The sequence below is a fragment of the Pristiophorus japonicus genome, chromosome 21, assembly GCF_044704955.1.
Source record: "Pristiophorus japonicus isolate sPriJap1 chromosome 21, sPriJap1.hap1, whole genome shotgun sequence".
Taxonomy (NCBI): Eukaryota; Metazoa; Chordata; class Chondrichthyes; family Pristiophoridae; genus Pristiophorus; species Pristiophorus japonicus.
The window spans coordinates 14412386-14431924 of NC_091997.1; the positions used below are offsets into that span (position 1 = coordinate 14412386).

The following is a 19539-nucleotide window of genomic DNA, read 5'->3' on the forward strand; positions in this document are numbered from 1 at the left end:
AACGACAGTCATATAATTAAGTTAATGACAACAAATTTATACTAGTCACCTTATAAAACTGGTGTTCTCGCTTCCTCCAAGACTAAGAGCATCATTGCAAATGTGTAGACATTAAATGAAATATGTGAAGAAGCCAGAGCACCCACTGTGGATGGCGTATATACGTTGGCTAGAACTTGTCTTTTCAATGTACTAGCACACCCTCTACTGCCAAAAGGGACCTGATTCCTACTGGTAGGCAAGTATACAAAAGGTGGCTCCATTGTGCATTGCAATTTACATTTGACTCTGGAGTTCTACTCCTGCTGTTACATTGGATTTGACACAAAGATTCCCACTTAGGCATATCTTGGTGGTTGTGGTTTAAGCACAGTGGAGTGAGATTTGGCAACTCTATACTGTGGTCAGCATGTCAAATTTAGGCCACTATAGGTTGAAATTCAGTTTGACTGAAAAAAAAAATCACAATTTAAAATCAGTGGATTAATGTGAGCACCAGTGATGCCAGAATTTGTCGATGTCAGCACTAGTGTGACTGCAGTATCTGCATTGTATAAACAGGGGCACTCGCGTAATGATAATACGGACACAGTATTTGTATGTGAAGGGTAGATGCACTGTGTGACTCTAACACCTGCCCTTCACATACAATACTGATCTGTATAAAGAAGGGATGCAGAGTTGGGCCGCACAGGTATTTATTCTGTGCCCATGCTCCAAGATCTGAAATTAGTTTAAGTGAAGCACACCTCAACATTTCAGCTATCCAAGTAAAGGGTCAACAATGCTATATTTAAATAACTCAAAGTATAAAGCTCTTAATAAATACATTTACATAACACCACAGAATCCCAACCTTTAAATAACTAATATTCTATAACAAAAGCAAAGGCAACTTCAGAATTGTAAAAAATATGCTGTTCTGCAAGCTATAAATTAAATTAGTGCTTGTGTACTTACTAATTAAATACTCTGAAGACTTCACAGCATCTTGGACTAGGAATTTTAAAAAAATCTTTACTATTTTCAATTTATTCAAAGAATATTTTTAATTATGAATAGGACTTGTTCCTGGCACAATTCTCAAACCATGTTACTTTAGAACATTAAAGCAATAGTGAGGTACATAAACTGAGTTTGTTGGTCAGATGACAAAAGTGTGCTTTGAATGCTTCAAAGGTAACATTATACTCAAAGGGTTAATAAGCATCAAATTAATAGTAGTTGGCAGTAACTCACTTCATCTGGGGCACCACTGCCAGGAAAGAAATTTCCATCATCATACCGATGAAGAGAAATGTACAACACATTAGGGTCATTGTAAAAGGCCTGCTGTGTACCATTTCCATGGTGAATATCCTACAAGTAATGGAAACAAACATATCAATTTCAAAAGCATAAAAATAAAAAAACATCTTCTTCTGATTAATTTCCTGACTCTTCTTACAAATTACCTTTTAATTAGCCAAGCCAGGTCACGCACTCTGTGTTAGGAAATGTTGCCTCAGGCTTGGAGAATTTAGATATTTAGTTCTAAATACACCGTAAGATGAAATTATTCCTTCACAAATTCCCTTGAAGTAAACTTTTAAGTCAAATGCCATCATTCTGGATCTACTGACAGACTACTTGAACTACAACCACCATGAAGAAGTTAACTAAATTTTGCTTTTGCTTATAATGCTTTAATCAGAATGTAATACATACCCAATCCACAATTAAAATTTTTCCAACGTTAAGTTTCTGCTGCAGTAGTTTTGCAGAAATTGCCACGGAGTTGAAAAAACAAAATCCCCTGGAAGAGAAAAATGAAAAAAGACAGAAAAGTACATTTAATCAATAGGTAAGGATTGATTATTATCCTGTTCACCAGCGTTATAGATTTTGTTTCTGACAAGAAGAAAAAAATTGATTTAAAGATTAAGATCATAAACATTAAGTTGCCAAAGTATATACAAGTTATTCTAAAAATTGCATTTCTGATTTATTTTTTCTAATTATCAAACTATATTGGGCCGTAATTTGCGGCCCCTACGGCGTGTAATAGGTGCGCACGCAACCAGCGTAAGAGTTTTAAAAAACAGAAAAAAAAAATGTTATCAATAATTATACATTTAAAAAACTGTGCAATAAGGCAAGTTTATTTTTAGCCCCTTTATTTTTCAAGAAATGACATTTTTGTTTTAAATATTTAATTAAATGCCATTTTAATTAATTTTAAATGTGTGATGGTTTATTTAAAATGTATTTGATGTCAAAATGTAGTTTTTTGGGTATTCCCATTCATACTTATGGGGGTTTCCGTACATACGGAATCCCCATAAGTATAAATGGGGTTTCCCTGCTTTCATTGGTTGGGCCAGCCCATGTGATTCCAGGGGTGCTCATGAACCGCCTGCACCCCTGGGATATGTGGGCCTCTGCTCACGCAAACCCGGAGAGCCCCAGTTCCGCAAATCTCCGTACCTCCTGGATCACCAGTTACGTGGGCATTTTATTTGCGGATCGGAGGCATTTCCCCACGGGAAGCTCAGACTGCAAATTCAGGAACATTATTTCTGAGAAACTTGCATTTAAACTTTTTAACGTTTTTTCAAGTCCAATTTACTTCCGGCATCTCAATATGTTAAGACTTTTGTAATCTAGATTGCAATAATTAATGTACAATAATATGATACATAGTTATAGCTATCAAAATTGCTTTTTATTTCACAAGTGAATAAGGCTGCTGAGGTAAGTGTGGATTTATTAGTTTAGTGCTGTGCATTCATCATTCTATGAAGTCAACTTTTGTCAAAAGATGTCAAAGTGGTATGACCTTTAAGAAATGAATTTCATACAGCCAATTCATGTTTCATTGTTCAGATAATTCTCGGTATGAACTTACATTGCAGTGGATTCTTCTGCATGATGTCCTGGCGGTCTGACGACAGCAAAGCCATTCTGTGTAAAAACAAAACTTACTGTAAATCCTGAAACTCATACTTCACAGACTTTAAATCTCAATTCCTATAAAAATTAATTTGCACACCCAGAACAGATTGGCTTCCTACAAATGGTTCACTCTAAACAGAAGGTATTTAAAATTTGAAATATATATAAAAAAAAGTTTCCCTGATGGTTCATTTGATCATTCCTCAAAATAATATGAAACTGAGCTATTCAGTCCAGGAAAGTCCCAGGTCTGAGCTGAACTTGGGTTCAGTATCGCTCAGCTGGCATGGAGTGTGGTGGGTTAGGGACAGGAGGATGGTATCATGCTCTGAATCATCATCCAATGAGCCCTGGTATTGAGCCTCGACAGCGAATGTTGGTGGACTAGTTTAGCACAGAGGCAGCACACATACACTTCTAGTAGCGGTCACTGGATAGCAATTAAGATGGGAAAGCCTGACCAGTTCTTTTACTCCCTAACCTGGCGAGTGCTCTTACTTCTGCCCTGCCTTAGATCAGCGAACTCAATGCAGTCCAAGCCCAAGACCATTCCAGTATTAATCTTTCTAACTACAAGAGTGTGTGGGCTAGTTTTATTTTGTTTTCAGCAAGTTATTCTTTGCTGGCAGTAGTATCAGACCGCAAGCGAGCTCCAGTGATCAAGTAACACAATTTAAAGCAAAGTGCACAAGCACCGTTTAATTTGAATTGCAGTGGCACATGTTTTACTTCATGTCAGGTTATAGAGGAATACCTTGTACTGCATTGTTATGGCTATAAATTGTGGTTTGATCATTTTTGAGTTTCATAGCAGCTAGTGTTGCCTATGATGGTATATATCCTATAAGCACGTGATGCAGAATGCCTTAAGTTCTTACTATAAACAAAGTCAAAAAAGTGAGGAAGGCACATAGATGAGCAAATGTTTGTATCTTGAGGTTGCATTTGCCGCTTACACGATGAAAGCAGTTTAATTGGAGGGACAGAAAACGCACTATTGCAAAACACTGGACGATTTTCCTGGAGACTTGCACCATTGTAATGGCACATTTATGGAGCAAAGATTTTTGAATGGTGCAAAAGAAAGATTATGGAGTAAGTGACTTGCGCCTTTAATTATGCCATCATATTTTCCTGGGACATCTACCGTTATCCCTGCCAAACACAGTTAGATGGTAATTAATAGATCTTCCCCACTACTAAAAGCAATGGCAATTGCGATATTCCTGCATTTAAAACAGTTTTCACGCCACTGCTACATAGACTGAAAAATAATGGCGCTGGTGGCGTCATTTAGTGACCCAGAAACTCCGATGTCCTGGGTCCGTACGAAGTTTCAGTGCAATGCACTGAAAACCGGCTTTTCCAATCTGTCAAGTTTTTGGCTTGACAGATCTCGCGCATATCAGGAGCGAGGACACTTACAGGGCAAGATTTGCGATATTTATGCATATCTTGCCCAATAAATATCCTCGAAAATCTTGCGCATGGCCTACTTTTACAGGCGCAAGTGTTTAAAAGCATACATCAACATTAAAATTAAATTAAATAAACACATATGAAAACATATTTTATTGTTAAAAACCCTCCCCACGACGGTAAGTTTATTTTAAGGCATAATTAAAAAAACTTTAAAAAGTCAGGAAAATATATATTTTTTTAAATAATAACTTTAAATTCAATGAATCTTAAATATGTAGTGTACTTTTCTATATTTTTTTATTAGTGTTTTGTGTGTTTGGGTGTTTTCTCATTCATAATAATGGGAACCCCAACTTACGGAGTTCCCATTATTATGAATGAGAAAATACTGTACCTTGATTGACTGCCCAGAGCCATGTGACTCCAGCTCCAGCATACGGACGTCCCAACGTGCACGCGCTCCGATGCGCAGTGAGTGAAGGCCTCAGGATTTGGACTTTCAAGCGAGCACAGCACCTTCAGGTAAGTGCGTTTTTTTTTCTCCTTTTTTCAGTAGTTTGTCCACGGGAAGACCTCGATCGGAATTTCTGGGCCATTGACTTTAAATGCACTCTCTGATTTGATCGTCAATGTGATCTCCTGGACTGACTTTGATTGCCGGGGATGGAAGGAGGAATTTTCCTGATTTTTTTTCCTCCCCACATTGGCCCTGGGTTTTTTTGCCCCCCACGGGAGATTACATGGCTGCAGTCGGTACGACGTGTCTATTCAGGATACACTTGGCATGATGAGTGTGAGGCAGGCTTGATGGAACAACTGACCTGTCATTTTCACATGTTCGTATTTAAATGATGTACGAATGTGTTTGTTGATCGGGGCATGATAAAAGACAGGTTGTTAAACCACTGCATGATCATGTTACTAAAAACTTATTAACAATTCTTTTATTTTAAATGATTTTTTTTGAAGTATGTTTCTTTTTAAACCATTATTTGTTGCGATGAAGAGTATAATTGTTTTGAAACAGCAGCAGAAACATTTCCACAAATAAATTGTGCTGGAGGGTACAGCAAAAGCTGTCACAAGAATATTGGTCCCGAAAAAGTCAATGGGGCCGGAATTCAGGCCCGCCAGAAAGCTGGCGCACCTACCTTTTTCTAGATGTTTTTACCGTCGGGTCCGATGAGGCAGACTCTTGATTTATTTTCACCTATTTGGCAATTTTTTTGCAATGGACCGGAAGTTGGTCATAATGGGGGCTGAAGTGCGGTGGTAAGTGCTGGTGAGGGGCGGAAGTGGGTGAGAGACCTAGTCTCCACCGCTGAGCGGTGGCGATGTCAGTGTGCGTGCGTCACCATGTCTCTCCCCTCATTTAATGGGGAGAGGAGCAGCGATATTTTAGGTTCGGCCACTGGGCCACCAGGGAGGGTTTCGGCCAGGCCAGTGGCCTGGTATTCAAGAGAGGGTGCCAAGCTGCCTGTTGGCGGCCCGGCCGAACCCGGGTCCATAATTGTCCAGCCGATCGGGAAGTCGGCCAACAAAAAAAAACATAGTGGTCGCGGCAATGCGCCCTTCTCCTGAAAGACTGCCGCGATGCCGTGGCTCACACACAGAAAACAAGGTGCACCAACAGAAAAAGCTGTTGAGGGCACCGCGCAGCGGATCATGGATTTTTTTTCAGGTAAATTTGCGCGGAGTGGGATGGAAGTGCGGGAGATCGGCGGTGCGTGCTTTGATGATGCGCTTGGGGCATTCGGCAGCAGCGGGGACAGGCCGAAAAATCCCCGAGGTGAATTTGGATTGTGGCGGCCAATGGACTGCAACGTGGCGGCCACTCGATTCTGCCGCATGGCCGCCACAAAAAGGCAGCAACGGTCATTATCCGGACCTTGAATTTCGGCTCCAATAAGTGGAAGGATTCGGAGACAACACTCGCCCCAGCTTCTCCCTCATTCGGTTAAAATATTCTGTATCTGTATGAAATGCCAGTTTTATGGACCAGTTAATCTAATAAAATGTGCTCAATATTAAGAGACCTGGACTTAAGTGGAGCCCCAGCCTACTTCAGTTCAAGGTTTTTTTTAAACCAATCATTAATTGTGAAGATGAAGATGCTCTGGGAGATCCCTATCATTATTTCTACCAGGTAATCCCTCACTCATCAAAGTGAAATACTTTTCATCGAATGTAGTTGCCGAATTGATGGGAGAAAATTGCTCATGTTGCTTCTGGTTTGCTGCGATGCTTTCTGTGGCACATTCTAATTAGAAATGCTGTAAAATAAGTAATTACCAGCAAGATAAGTGCACTAGATGTAAAATTTTATGGTGTATGTCATCAATCTCACTGGTAATAACTTGACTGCAAAATATCATAAGGCCTAGAAATTCGGGTCGGGTAGCGCTAATGGGTTGGGTGGCGCTAATGGGTTGGGTGGCGCTAATGGGTTGGGTGGCGCTAATGATTTTTTGTCCTGGTGCGGCGCCGCAAACAACTCCCGCTAAATTTGGCGGGAGTTTAGTGGTGATGGTAATCCTCAGTGTTCCGCTGCAGCGGCGACGCTGACATCATAACCGTGCGCAGCGCCCCGGACCCTCAACTGGGTATTTCCCCCTGAATCTATGCTGGGCGATCACAGCGACAGCTTCAGGGGACGTGAACTGGGCGGCCAGCCGCTCGCAGGGCGCTACTTAAAGGGGAGGTGTGATGCATTTACAAAAAAATATTATGCCACTTTTCCTGCGTCCCATTGGCGCTTTGAACGCGGGTTCCATGCCGCAATTGGTCAACCCGGCACTCTGCTTGAGTGCCGGGCTGTTGGGCGCAGCATCCCCACTCCCCAGTGATCCAGATAGGACCCTTTCATTACTGCAGAATTTAAAACTTGGGTCCTTCCGTTTAATTAAGGGAAGAGCCCCTCCTACGCGGCAATACTACGCAGCCCATTGCGTAGCACTACGCCCCGGTCTCGACGCGTCCGCCCCAGAAAGGAAGTGGAGCGCGTTATTTTGGTGGTAACCCCAATTTCTCGCGAGAGGCGAGACTTCTGCACCTGGCCAAAGTCTCGCGCCTCGCGAGTGTTTTTGGGGGCGGTGGTACAAAATGTTTCCCTCTAAGTGACTTGTCCTGCCCAGTGAAGACCACATCCCCCAGGTTTTCGTAGAGTCTCTCTTTCTCAAAGCTACTTTTGCATCCCCCTTTCCCAATTCACTTTGTTTTTCAATTAAAAACAAAAAAAATCAAAACATTTCCCCCCAAAATCACATGAAAGAGTTTCTCTTCCTTTTCCTGCATTGAGGGCACCCCTGGTTCAGCCAAAAGCAAACATGTGAGCATTGCCAAAATCCAGCCCATGTAAATTTAAAATTAAGTGGCGAATAAAGCTAACTACATGGGTACACAGCCTATTTGTTTTCTTGATCACTCAACTGTGAAAATGACTGAGGCTTACATGAGTGTGACCCATTAGTCATAAGACAAGCTATTATTTATATAACTTAAATAATTTGCTAGGCCAATGCCAACTCACTCATTTTGCACCATGCTGGAGTAGCAGACATGCTAACGAGCCTATTGTGATTGCAATGCATCACAATCTGCCTGAAAAACATGGCCAAGCTGATGATGATGGGTAGGAAGACATAATTACTGTCTGGTGAGGCGGTCTACATTTTAAGTTACCAAGAGTGCCATTTCACTTCAAATTACGTTAATATAAAATCAGGATATTCTTGGTTCTGCCAACAATGCAAATTTAGGTCTTCTGCCCCTTGAAAAAATGTTTTATTTAATTATATGAATAAAGTAACAAAATTAAGCTTTACCCTGCTTAGAATTAAATGGTGAAAACATGTTATGGATGTCCAATGGGACTCAAATTCAGCATTTCTTGAGTTCTGCCAACACGTACGGAGATTAAAAGGTGCTTGAACTGCTTGAAATTTTGTAAAAAAGATCGTTCCCATTTTAAGGAAGGTTTTATAATTTTTATGGTTGAAGGTTGTAAAATTAGTCATGAGGGGTGGTGCAGTGGCACAGAATACTGGTGTATCAAGCTGTTAAACCATGGAGTGAGTGCGCAATTCCCCCACATAGAGAATGTTTGATAATATCTGGAGCATAAAGGCACATAACTGCCAACAGCAAGGAATGAGAGAGGCAAAATAAACTTGGGGCATTCTCCCACACCTTTTGGTGTCCATCTACAAGAGACTCATTGGCAGAGAATAAGCAACAGTCCCTCTAATCAGCTCTTCAGCTGGAGATGGACAGGAAATGTTTAGAAAGGGGAACTTGATTTTTCATTAAATAAAAAAGTAAAACATTTTTTTTAATAACTCTGGAGCCAAAAATTATACCTTCTGAAAACATTAATATTTAAATGGAAGATGTTAATTTTCTTTTACAATCTATCAACAGGGACATTCTGTTCTTTAAAAGTGGTGCATTTACTTAATACGTTAACTTTTGATAATGTGTCGGATTGCTGTAAGAAACAGACACAATATTCTCAGTCTCACCTTGAGCTCCCCTGCAGCCACCTTGAATGCGAGTTCAATGACACAGCCAACAGCCATGCGAACAGCACTAGAAGAATGCATCTCATTCCACACTGTGTCACTATCCACCTGCAAATAGAAGACATCAATCTTATTTTCAAAGGTATCATTTACAAGTTCTATAATCAATCAATTCATGAAGTAATTTGCTCACCTAAAATATAGTGTAATGAAACCATCACAATAAACGCAACAGCTAGCATTTATATAGTCCCCTTAATGCAGGAAACTGTTTCAAGGTACTTCACAGACGCATTATCAGGCAAAAATTGACACCGAGCCAAAGGAGATATTAAGATGGATAACTAAACACTTAGTCAAAGTGGGAGGTTTTAAGGAAAGTCTGAAAAGGAGGAGAAAGGAGAGAAGTTGAGGGAGGAAATTTCAGAGCTTAAGGGCCTAGACAGCTGAGGGCACGGCCACGAATGGTGGAGTGAGGGATGCCAGAGTTGGAGGAATGCAGGGTTCTGGAGGGTTACTGGCCTGGCGGAAGTTACAGAGATAGGAAGGGACGAGGCCATAAAGGGATTTAATGAAAATTTTAAATTGGAGGCATTGGTGGACCAGAAGCGAATATAGGTCAGCGAGCCACCCCGACCTGCGAGAGAACACCATTGCAGGTCGAGAGTATGAGAGCTGGAGCGCGGGGCCTCTGGAACATCATAGGCCACCCCGACCTGCGAGAGAACACCACTGCAGGTCAGGAGGGTAAAGATCTGGAGCATGCCACTGCAGCTTCCTGCGCGAGCTGACACAAGTGTGAGACGGCTTCGAGGTGGGCGACTGGTTGATGTCATCAAGTCCCAGGTCGCCGTTTGGAGCTTAGGCAGGAACATCGGCGGGGCCCTGGTACAGCAGAGGAGCAGGAAATAGAATCATAGAAAATAGGTGCAGGAGTAGGCCATTCGGCCCTTCGAGCCTGCACTGCCATTCAATAAGATCATGGCTGATCTTTCCTCCGTACCCCTTTCCTGCTTTCTCTCCATACCCCTTGATCCCCTTAACAGTAAGGGCCATATCTAACTCCCTCTTGAATATATCCAATGAACTGGCATCTGCGGCAGGGAATTCCACAGGTTAACAACTCTCTGAGTGAAGAAGTTTCTCCTCATCTCAGTCCTAAATGGCCTACCCCTTATCCTATGACTATGTCCCCTGGTTCTGGACTTCCCCAACATCGAGAACATTCTTCCCGCATCGAACCTGTCCAGTCCCGTCAGAATCTTATATGTTTCTATGAGATCCCCTCTCATCCTTCTAAACGCCAGTGAATAAAGACCCATTTGATCCAGTTTCTCCTATGACAGCCCAGCCATCCCTGGAATCAGTCTGGTGAACCTTCGCTGCACTCTCTCAATAGCAAGAACGTCCTTCCTCAGACTAGGAGACCAAAACTGAACACAATATTCTCGGTGAGGCCTCACCAAGGCCCTGTACAACTGCAGTAAGACCTCCCTGTTCCTATATTCATATCTCCTAGCTATGAAGGCCAACATACCATTTGCCTTCTTTACCGCCTGCTGTACCTGCGTGCCCACTTTGTGACTGATGAACCATGACACCTAGGTCTCGTTGCACCTCCCCTTTTTCTAGTCTGCCGCCATTCAGATAATATTCTGCCTTCGTGTTTTTGCCCTCAAAATGGATAACCTCACATTTATCCACATTATACTGCATCTGCCATGTATTTGCCCACTCACCTAATCTGTCCAAGTCACCCTGCAGCCTCTTAGCATCCTCCTCACAGCTCACACCGCCACCCAGTTTAGTGTCATCCTTGGAGATATTAAACTCTATTCCTTCATCCAAATTGTTAATGCAGGGATTTTAACCTACATATCGATTGGTCAAATCAAACCGCACAGGGTAGCCTTGAGGAGGAATTCATAGAATGCATACGGGATTGTTTCTTAGAACAGTATGTTACAGAACCTACAAGGGAGCAAGCTATCTTAGATCTGGTCCTGTGTAATGAGACAGGAATAGTAAACGATCTTCGAGTAAAAGATCCTCTCGGAATGAGTGATCAGTGTGGTTGAATTTGTAATACAGATTGAGGGTGAGGAAGTAGTGTCTCAAACGAGCATACTATGCTTAAACAAAGGGGACTACAGTGGGATGAGGGCAGAGTTGGCTAAAGTAGACTGGGAACACAGACTAAACGGTGGCACAATTGAGAAACAGTGGGAGGACTTTTAAGGAGCTCTTTCATAGTGCTCAACAAAAATATATTCCAGTGAAAAAGAAGGGCGGTAAGAGAAGGGATAACCAGCTGTGGATAACCAAGGAAATAAAGGAGAGTATCAAATTAAAAACTAATACGTATAAGGTGGCCGAGGTTAGTGGGAAACTAGAAGATTGGGAAAATTTTAAACAACAGCAAAGAATGACTAAGAAAGCAATAAAGGAAGGAAAGATAGATTACGAAAGTAAACTTGTGCAAAACATAAAAACAAATAGTAAAAGCTTTTGCCGATCTATAAAATGGAAAAGAGTGACTAAAGTAAATGTTGGTCCCTTAGAAGATGAGAAGGGGGAGTTAATAATGGGAAATGTGGAAATGGCTGAGACCTTAAATAATTATTTTGCTTCGGTCTTCACAGTGGAAGACACAAAAACCATGCCAAAAATTGCTGGTCACGGGAATGTGGGAAGGGAGGACCTTGAGACAATCACTATCACTAGGGGGGTAGTGCTGGACAGGCTAATGGGACTCAAGGTAGACAAGTCCCCTGGTCCTGATGAAATGCATCCCAGAGTGTTAAAAGAGATGGCGGAAGTTATAGCAGATGCATTCATTATAATCTACCAAAATTCTCTGGACTCTGGGGAGGTACCAGCGGATTGAAAAGCAGCTAATGTAATGCCTCTGTTTAAAAAAGGGGGCAGCCAAAAGGCAGGTAACTATAGGCCGGTTAGTTTAACATCTGTAGTGGGAAAAATGTTTGAAGCTATCATTAAGGAAGAAATAGCGGGACATCTAGATAGGAATAGTGCAATCAAGCAGACGCAACGTGGATTCATGAAGGGGAAATCATGTTTAACTAATTTACTAGAATTCTTTGAAGATATAACGAGCATGGTGGATAGAGGTGTACCGATGGATGTGGTGTATTTAGATTTCCAAAAGGCATTCGATGAGGTGCCACACAAAAGGTTACTGCAGAAGATAAAGGTACGCAGAGTCAGAGGAAATGTATTAGCATGGATCGAGAATTGGCTGGCTAACAGAAAGCAGAGAGTCGGGATAAATGGGTCCTTTTCGGGTTGGAAATCGGTGGTTAGTGATGTGCCACAGGGATCGGTGCTGGGACCACAACTGTTTACAATATACATAGATGACTTGGAAGAGGGGACAGAGTGTAGTGTAACAAAATTTGCAGATGACACAAAGATTAGTGGGAAAGCGGGTTGTGTAGAGGACACAGAGAGGCTGCAAAGAGATTTAGATAGGTTAAGTGAATGGGCTAAGGTTTGGCAGATGGAATACAATGTCGGAAAATGTGAGGTCATCCACCTTGGGAAAAAAAAACACAGTAAAAGGGAATATTATTTGAATGGGGATAAATTACAACATGCTGCGGTGCAGAGGGACCTGGGGGTCCTTGTGCATGAATCCCAAAAAGTTTGTTTGCAGGTGCAGCAGGTAATCAGGAAGGCGAATGGAATGTTGGCCTTCATTGCGAGAGGGATGGAGTACAAAAGCAGGGAGGTCCTGCTGCAACTGTACAGGGTATTGGTGAGGCCGCACCTGGAGTACTGCGTGCAGTTTTGGTCACCTTACTTAAGGAAGGATATACTAGCTTTGGAGTGGGTACAGAGACGATTCACTAGGCTGATTCTGGAGATGAGGGGGTTACCTTATGATGATAGATTGAGTAGACTGGGTCTTTACTCGTTGGAGTGCCGAAGGATGAGGGGTGATCTTATAGAAACATTTAAAATAATGAAAGGGATAGACAAGATAGAGGCAGAAAGTTGTTTCCACTGATCGGGGAGACTAGAACTAGGGGGCACAGCCTCAAAATACGGGGGAGCCAGTTTAAAACCGAGTTGAGAAGGAATTTCTTCTCCCAGAGGGTTGTGAATCTGTGGAATTCTCTGCCCAAGGAAGCAGTTGAGGCTAAGCTCATTGAATGTATTCAAATCACAGATAGATTTTTAACCAATAAGGGAATTAAGGGTTATGGGGAGTGGGCGGTTAAGTGAAGCTGAGTCCATGGCCAGATCAGCCATGATCTTGTTGAATGGCGGAGCAGGCTTGAGGGGGCTAGATGGCCTACTCCTGTTCCTAATTCTTATGTTCTTATGTAAAGAGCTTGCGATGAGTGATCGGGGCGGAGGAGCGATGAGGGATCGTGGCTGAGATTTGATGGGTGTTTGTGACGGTGGTTCGGCGAATGTTTGATGCGGCGAGTGTTTTTGTGGCGGAGGAGCGATGAGAGATCGTGGCGGAGGTGCGGCGAATGAAGGTACAGGGCCCAGAAGCAGCACGGGCCAGCCCACACTAGGTCCATGCAGCAGAGCAGGTCTTCAGTCATCCTGGTTAACCCTTGCCAATGGATAAAGGCCTAGCTCTGTCAAGCCCGTGTGGTGGCTGATGTGCAACAGTCACCACATGTTAAAAAAATCCACGCACAGGCATCTTCCACCCCCTCAATTGGAGTTCAGGACTGGAACATCGGGTCCTTTATTGAAACATCTGTGAACTCATGTGGAAGCAAGTCATCCTTATTCGAGGGACCTAGGAGATGATGATGGGTGAATGGGACTCGCTGCTGATTAGAATACAGGCAGCAGAGTTTTGGATGAGCTCAAGTTTATGGAGGTTGGCCGGCCAGGAGAGCATTGGAATAGATGTCTGAAGGTGACAAAAGCATGGTTGATGGTTGCAGCAGCAGGTATGCAGAGAAAGGCAACTTTATGGAAGTGGGCAGTCTTTGTGTTGGAGTGGCTATGGGGTTGGAAGCTCAGCTGAGGGCCAAATCGGACACCGAGGTTGTGAACAGTCTGGTTCAGTCTGAGTCAGTGGCCAGGGAGGGAGATGGACTCATTGTGAAGTGGCTGAGTTTATGTGGAGAGGGAGGGAGCGGGGTGAGGTGGCAAAGACAATGGCTTTGGTCCTACCAATGTTTCACTAGTTGAGAGGATACTCTAAGGCAGTGCATGGGGTGGAGTTAGGACAAGTAGACTGTATTAAATCTTTCTTCCATCCCTCACATAAAAAACATTGTATTTCTATTTATTATTTTAATTGTTTCATTTTTCATCTTCAGTCGGCAGGGGGTTGAGAATGCTTCCCTTTGGGAAATGAAGGGCCTCCTCTACAATGCAACAACAGTAAAAAAAAAAAATAGAATGGTGCTGAATAGTATTGTAATAGTGGGTATTCAAAGTACATGGGCAGAGTATATGTGTGCTTGGATTGTTCGATATTGCACAAAGTATTCGCAGGGCTGTATGAAATTATCCAGTGGGACAGACTGGGCCTATAGACAATATGCAATGTAACAGCACACGAGTTAATCCTCAATAATCCATTAAAAAAAAACTTTTGTTAAGTGTCAAGACCTACTTCCTGAAACTCTACCTCAGATAATTACTGGAAATGTATTTTTTTAAAAAAAAAAGTTACTCTATCTTGCATTTTCAGCCTCCCTGAACTATTTTTTGGACAGGAGGATATGACAATAACTGAACTCAAGCAAGTCCGTTGGCACTGCCTGGTTTAGTTTTCCTACTAATTTCCCCTCCATGTGGAATATCTTAGGCTTGGAAATTGGTCTGTGCAGCATACGTTTTTCGGGCACTACTCAGTCTACTAAGGCCTCATAATGCCGGGCAGGAAGCGAGGGCACATTTCCAGCTGGAAGTCTGCTGCCCGCCATATTTCGCAAGGACAATCAAGAGGCAGACGTTGGTCCTTTTGCACATGTAAATAAGGGGTCTAATGTGCGACTGTGGTCCCCTCTCCAAGACTGATTTACCCTGAGGCAGCCAACACCATCTGGGGCTGTACGCTGGGAAACCAGCCTGAGGGATCACCTGCTACAAAGAAGGTAAGTAACTTGCCTGAATGTGGAGCCAGTAGGAGCAAGAGTACTCCTGACACCCCATTAGCACTGCTCTTGGCCTGACTCCCTATTCCGATCTCCACTCTGCTCCTGACACTGATCATCGCGATCCTCGGCCCTGACACCAACCCCCTCACCATGCTCTGCTCCATGGCCCATGCTGTGATCCCTGACCCCGTGTTCACGCACCCCTCCCCGATCCTCAGCTCCCGATCCGACCTGACCCACGTACTACAACATTAGCAGCGACCCGATTTCTCATTACTCTTTGCACCGGTGTTGCACCACCATGGCTCCAGTACAATGAGGCCAGAAGCTCAATATCTGGGGAGTCTCAGACCGTACCATTCTGGTGCACGGTATGTACCCTGCATCCCCCGCACTCTAGAATATCTGGGCCCTAATCTCTACTCTGCATCCTCTCAATAGGAATCAGGAATGCATTATGCAGAAGTACTAATTAGTTCACCACAGAGTTGTACTACAGTAAGGTACTGCTCGAATCAATCTGATATTTTAATCTCAAAATGTTTAAGCTCCACTAATGCCACAAATATTAAATTCCTCTTCCATCTTAGTAAATGATTATCTGACTATTATCTGAACATAAAACTGTGACAGGAAACAAAAACTTACATACTTTCCTGAGTAAGAAAAAAATTACTACTCAAAGTCTTGGCAATCCCCTTACATTGAAAGAAAATCAACATTGCTACTCTTTTTAATCAAAATAATGACAACCGTTGGTGACAAGAAGCAAGCATATATGATAGCATCGTCCTGGATTTAATTTTTTTCAGCATCTATAAATAACACATTATTTAAAATCACCATCAAATTCAGGTAGAGCTTTACAGTAAGCACCATGGCACTCCTAAATACTGAGCACTTCCTAATGTACCATAAACCTGCCTGATGAAAACACAATCTGTTCCAGTGTGCAGAGATAAATCAAGTTTTTAATTTTTTGAACATAAAGCATGAAACAAGAAAAAGCCATTGATTCATTCCATCAAGTACTTTCCTTCCATAAGCTATGCATTATGGACTCTACCTAATCCTTCAATTTCCCAAGGAAAGATTCTGCAGTTTTTCCTGTCCGCCTAAAGATAAAAAGAACAAAATTCCAGAGTATCTATTTAACTTACATTAAGGATTTGTTGCTTTTCTTATTTGACATTTTCATGGTCCCAGCAGCAGTTACTTTTTATTTTAATTGCCATTTATAAATTGGGGGGGGAAAAAATCATAAAAAGACAGTTCAAATGAAATGCTACATCATTTAAATTCAGAAATAATTATTTCTGTCAAACATACCTGGTGTCAGTGTATATACAAGTTCGTAAGACTGATTGAACCCAATTACTATTTAATATTGCATGAAAAATACAACTAATTTGTTTTTTTTTTAATTAAAACTGAGAAAATATGGTAATAGTTTACTGGCAGTTGGGCATAAAGTTGCTTGGAATGGGACAACCTTAGTTCATGTCTAATGTGAATTTGTCATGAGGACAGTTCTCAATTTCAGATGCAGCCATCTAGAGACAAGGGGCTCAATTTTCCCCAATATTTGCGCCGTTTTTTTTGGAGTGCCTTTTCTGGCCTAACTTAAAAATCCCCAGTTTCCCCAATCAATTTGCACCAGCGTAACTCAGTTAGTTACATTTTTTTTTAGGTTAAGTTTTTTTTCCTCAAAATTGGTCGTTACCAGCCACCTACGCCAATTCTGGCCATTTAGGCAGCTTTGGCCAGCTAATGGTTACTCCATTTTTACTTAGGCCAGCGTATGTGGCCTCTCAAGAAAACCCTTGCGGAGAGTTAAAGAAATCGGCGCAGATAAGGAAATCAGCGCAGGGTAGTGCAGATGTCCGGACAGCAGCAGCAGGAAAGGTGAGAGAGAGGGGGAGAGAGAGAGAGATGGGGGAGGAAGAGAGAGGTGGGGGAAGGGAGAGAAGGGAGAGGGGGTGGGGGGAGCCTTTCGGGTGTAGTTAGATGCGGGGACCAGGAGGGAGGAGACCACTCGGCCTGGGCTAGGGGCGGGAGAACGCACCGGCAGGAGAACACACTGACAGGACAACGCACCAGCAAGCCCTTTGGCCAGGGTTAGGGGCGTGAAAACACACCGGCAGGAGAGTGCACCGGCAAGCCCTTCGTCCAGTGCTAGGGGTGGGAGAATGCACCGGCAGGAGAATTGAACCGATGGGGACCAAGAATGGGACTGGATCGGCAAGCCCTTCCAGCAGGGTTGGAGGTAAGTTGCTATTGTGTGTTTTTCAATTCTTTTAATTGTTGGGAGCTGGCTGTATGCTTCACTTTGCAGCCTCAGCTTGCTTTGTGCCCCTGGTTACTATGGCAGCCCGATCTTTTTGGCGCAGATCAAGGTTCCACCCCCCTCGGGTTAGGCCATGCCAAAAGAAAGAAATCCTAAGGGGAAACTTCCGACACTTTTTTTTGGCGTACTTGGGCCACAAAAAAAAAAAATCGGGCGTAACTTTGCTTTGGGGAAAATTGAGCCCAAAGTGAGGAGGGTAGGGGGAATCCTCATGGGGTAGAAAACTTACATTGTTGGCCTGCACTACCAACTAGCCACCTATAAAATGACACTCTTAAGATTTGAGAATAGACTGGTGCTCACACTATCAGACATTGGTGTGGGTTCATACTTAGTGTGGTGAAGAAAATATGAAAAGCAAACAACAAATAAAAGGAAAAAAGAGAGAGGTTTCATACTGTGCAGAAATTAGTCATGGAATGGAATCCAATCCAATTTGTTGTACATGCGATAGATTGTTTTTTTAATTCCCTATACTGCAAGTTTGTAAAAAAAATTACATTTTACTCTTATATCACATGCAAGGACTCTAAAGTGATGGTATTTTAAAAAAAATCAGCATTACTTTCTGATCACCAAAGTTTGTGGTACATTAACTAACACAGACATAAATGTCAACACAGATCCTGCCCCATCAGCATGAGGACTCAATGTAAAAGAACAGTACATGAAAGCCTATTCCTTATCACCACAATTAAGCAGCAACCGCTGTTGTTATTCCTAGTGGCTAAACTATCAAAAATAAGCTTTATTTTTCAAAAGCTAGCCTTATGTGCGCTGATAGCATCTGCTTTAACCAGGAGAATATAAGTGTTACTGGCAATTTAGATGGTATGTGAGCGATCTCCAGTCATTGTGCCTTGTTGTGATTTTTGATGGGCATTGTTGGCTGGCAATAAACAGGACAGCTGTTGGTGATTGGAAGCCACATGTCCCACTTACAGCACCAAGAAAGGATTCCATTAGATGCCTGCTCCAAAGTTACTGAATGCCTGCCCCAACATTACAGAAGAGAACTAACTGCAAAGGCATCGAGTTTTTTTTGTTTTTAAACAGATGGAATAAAATTAAGTGAAGCATCATTTTCTATTTAAATCTGCTGTTGGTTACTTTGCTTTTCAGTTTAGCCTTTTTAATAAATATGAATGAGTAGTTTGAGATGGTCTTTTCATTGTTCACCCAGCAGGGACAAGATTAGCTTTTGCTTCGTATGAAGTGCAGGCTCGCTGTAGAAGCTGACTTTTGCTTTGAACATGAATTAAAAAACATCAGGAAACCGAGCCCTGGGATACCTGGCCCTCAGCCGTTAAATTCAATGGCTCCCAAAATCTGAGGAACAGAGCTTCATTAAAACATTATAATTACAGACCCACCTCTCTAGAGCGAGTTACTCAAACGCCCCCAAACGCAGCGAGGTTAAACTGGAAATAGGCACGTTCGCATATTTACTGATTTAACTCACTCCTCGACCCTCTCCCACACGGCGGGGTCTGTAAAATTACCCCATGGAGTCTGGCTACGTATCAAATATTTATATAATGCCCTATATTTCCACAGGTTTGCCTACTCTTGCCAGTGCTATTTCTCTTATCTCTTTCTCCATTTTTCTTTTTTGTAGATTGTTTCATTTTATTCCTTTCTGTTTTCATTTCTTTCTTGCTTATCTCTTTACTTTCTGCTTTTTTGTTGTTGTTGCACTCATTAAACTTTTAAAAGGTTTTCCTTGATGAACTGAAAATAAATTTGAATAGCTACATTTTACTGTATTTAAAATGAATTTGATTCATCAGGGACAACAGAAACCTATTGAAAGTTGCAAAATTAGACAAATAGAAAAATTCAAGAGTCACTTACTATAATAGTGATTCACCAATCACTTACAATACATTTATTGAGCATCACTTGCTTAATATATGTTGACACAAGCATAAAATAAAGTGTTGTTTTGTAATTGATATACATTACTCGAATTTAAATATCAGTGGTTGACCATCTTGTATAGAAATAAATGGAAAATTTAAGGAACCTGTTCTTTAGTGTTAATTGTTACTGAAATGATTTCAGTGACAAACATAATTGGGTAGATTTTCTGCAATGGTTAATGGTGAATTTAAGATTTACTTATTTCAAACTGGGATTATCTTTTGGATTTTGCCAAGGTTGGCCCTAATTAAGTATTCACTACAAATTCCTTGCCGATATCAATCCTGGTGAT

General features: G+C 42.1%; 1 protein-coding gene across 12 annotated transcripts in view; it reads right to left on the reverse strand.

The window, feature by feature from the left end:
- hdac5 (histone deacetylase 5) overlaps positions 1–19539 on the reverse strand; it is a 338699-nt gene that overhangs the window by 15349 nt on the left and 303811 nt on the right. For all 12 annotated transcript variants that reach the window (XM_070864414.1, XM_070864416.1, XM_070864417.1 and 9 more), the window contains 4 exons: positions 8877–8984; positions 2888–2943; positions 1708–1795; positions 1240–1359 (listed from right to left, as the gene is read on the reverse strand). In XM_070864414.1, coding sequence (XP_070720515.1) covers positions 1240–1359; positions 1708–1795; positions 2888–2943; positions 8877–8984 — 372 coding nt within the window. The remainder of the gene's footprint in view (positions 1–1239; positions 1360–1707; positions 1796–2887; positions 2944–8876; positions 8985–19539) is intronic.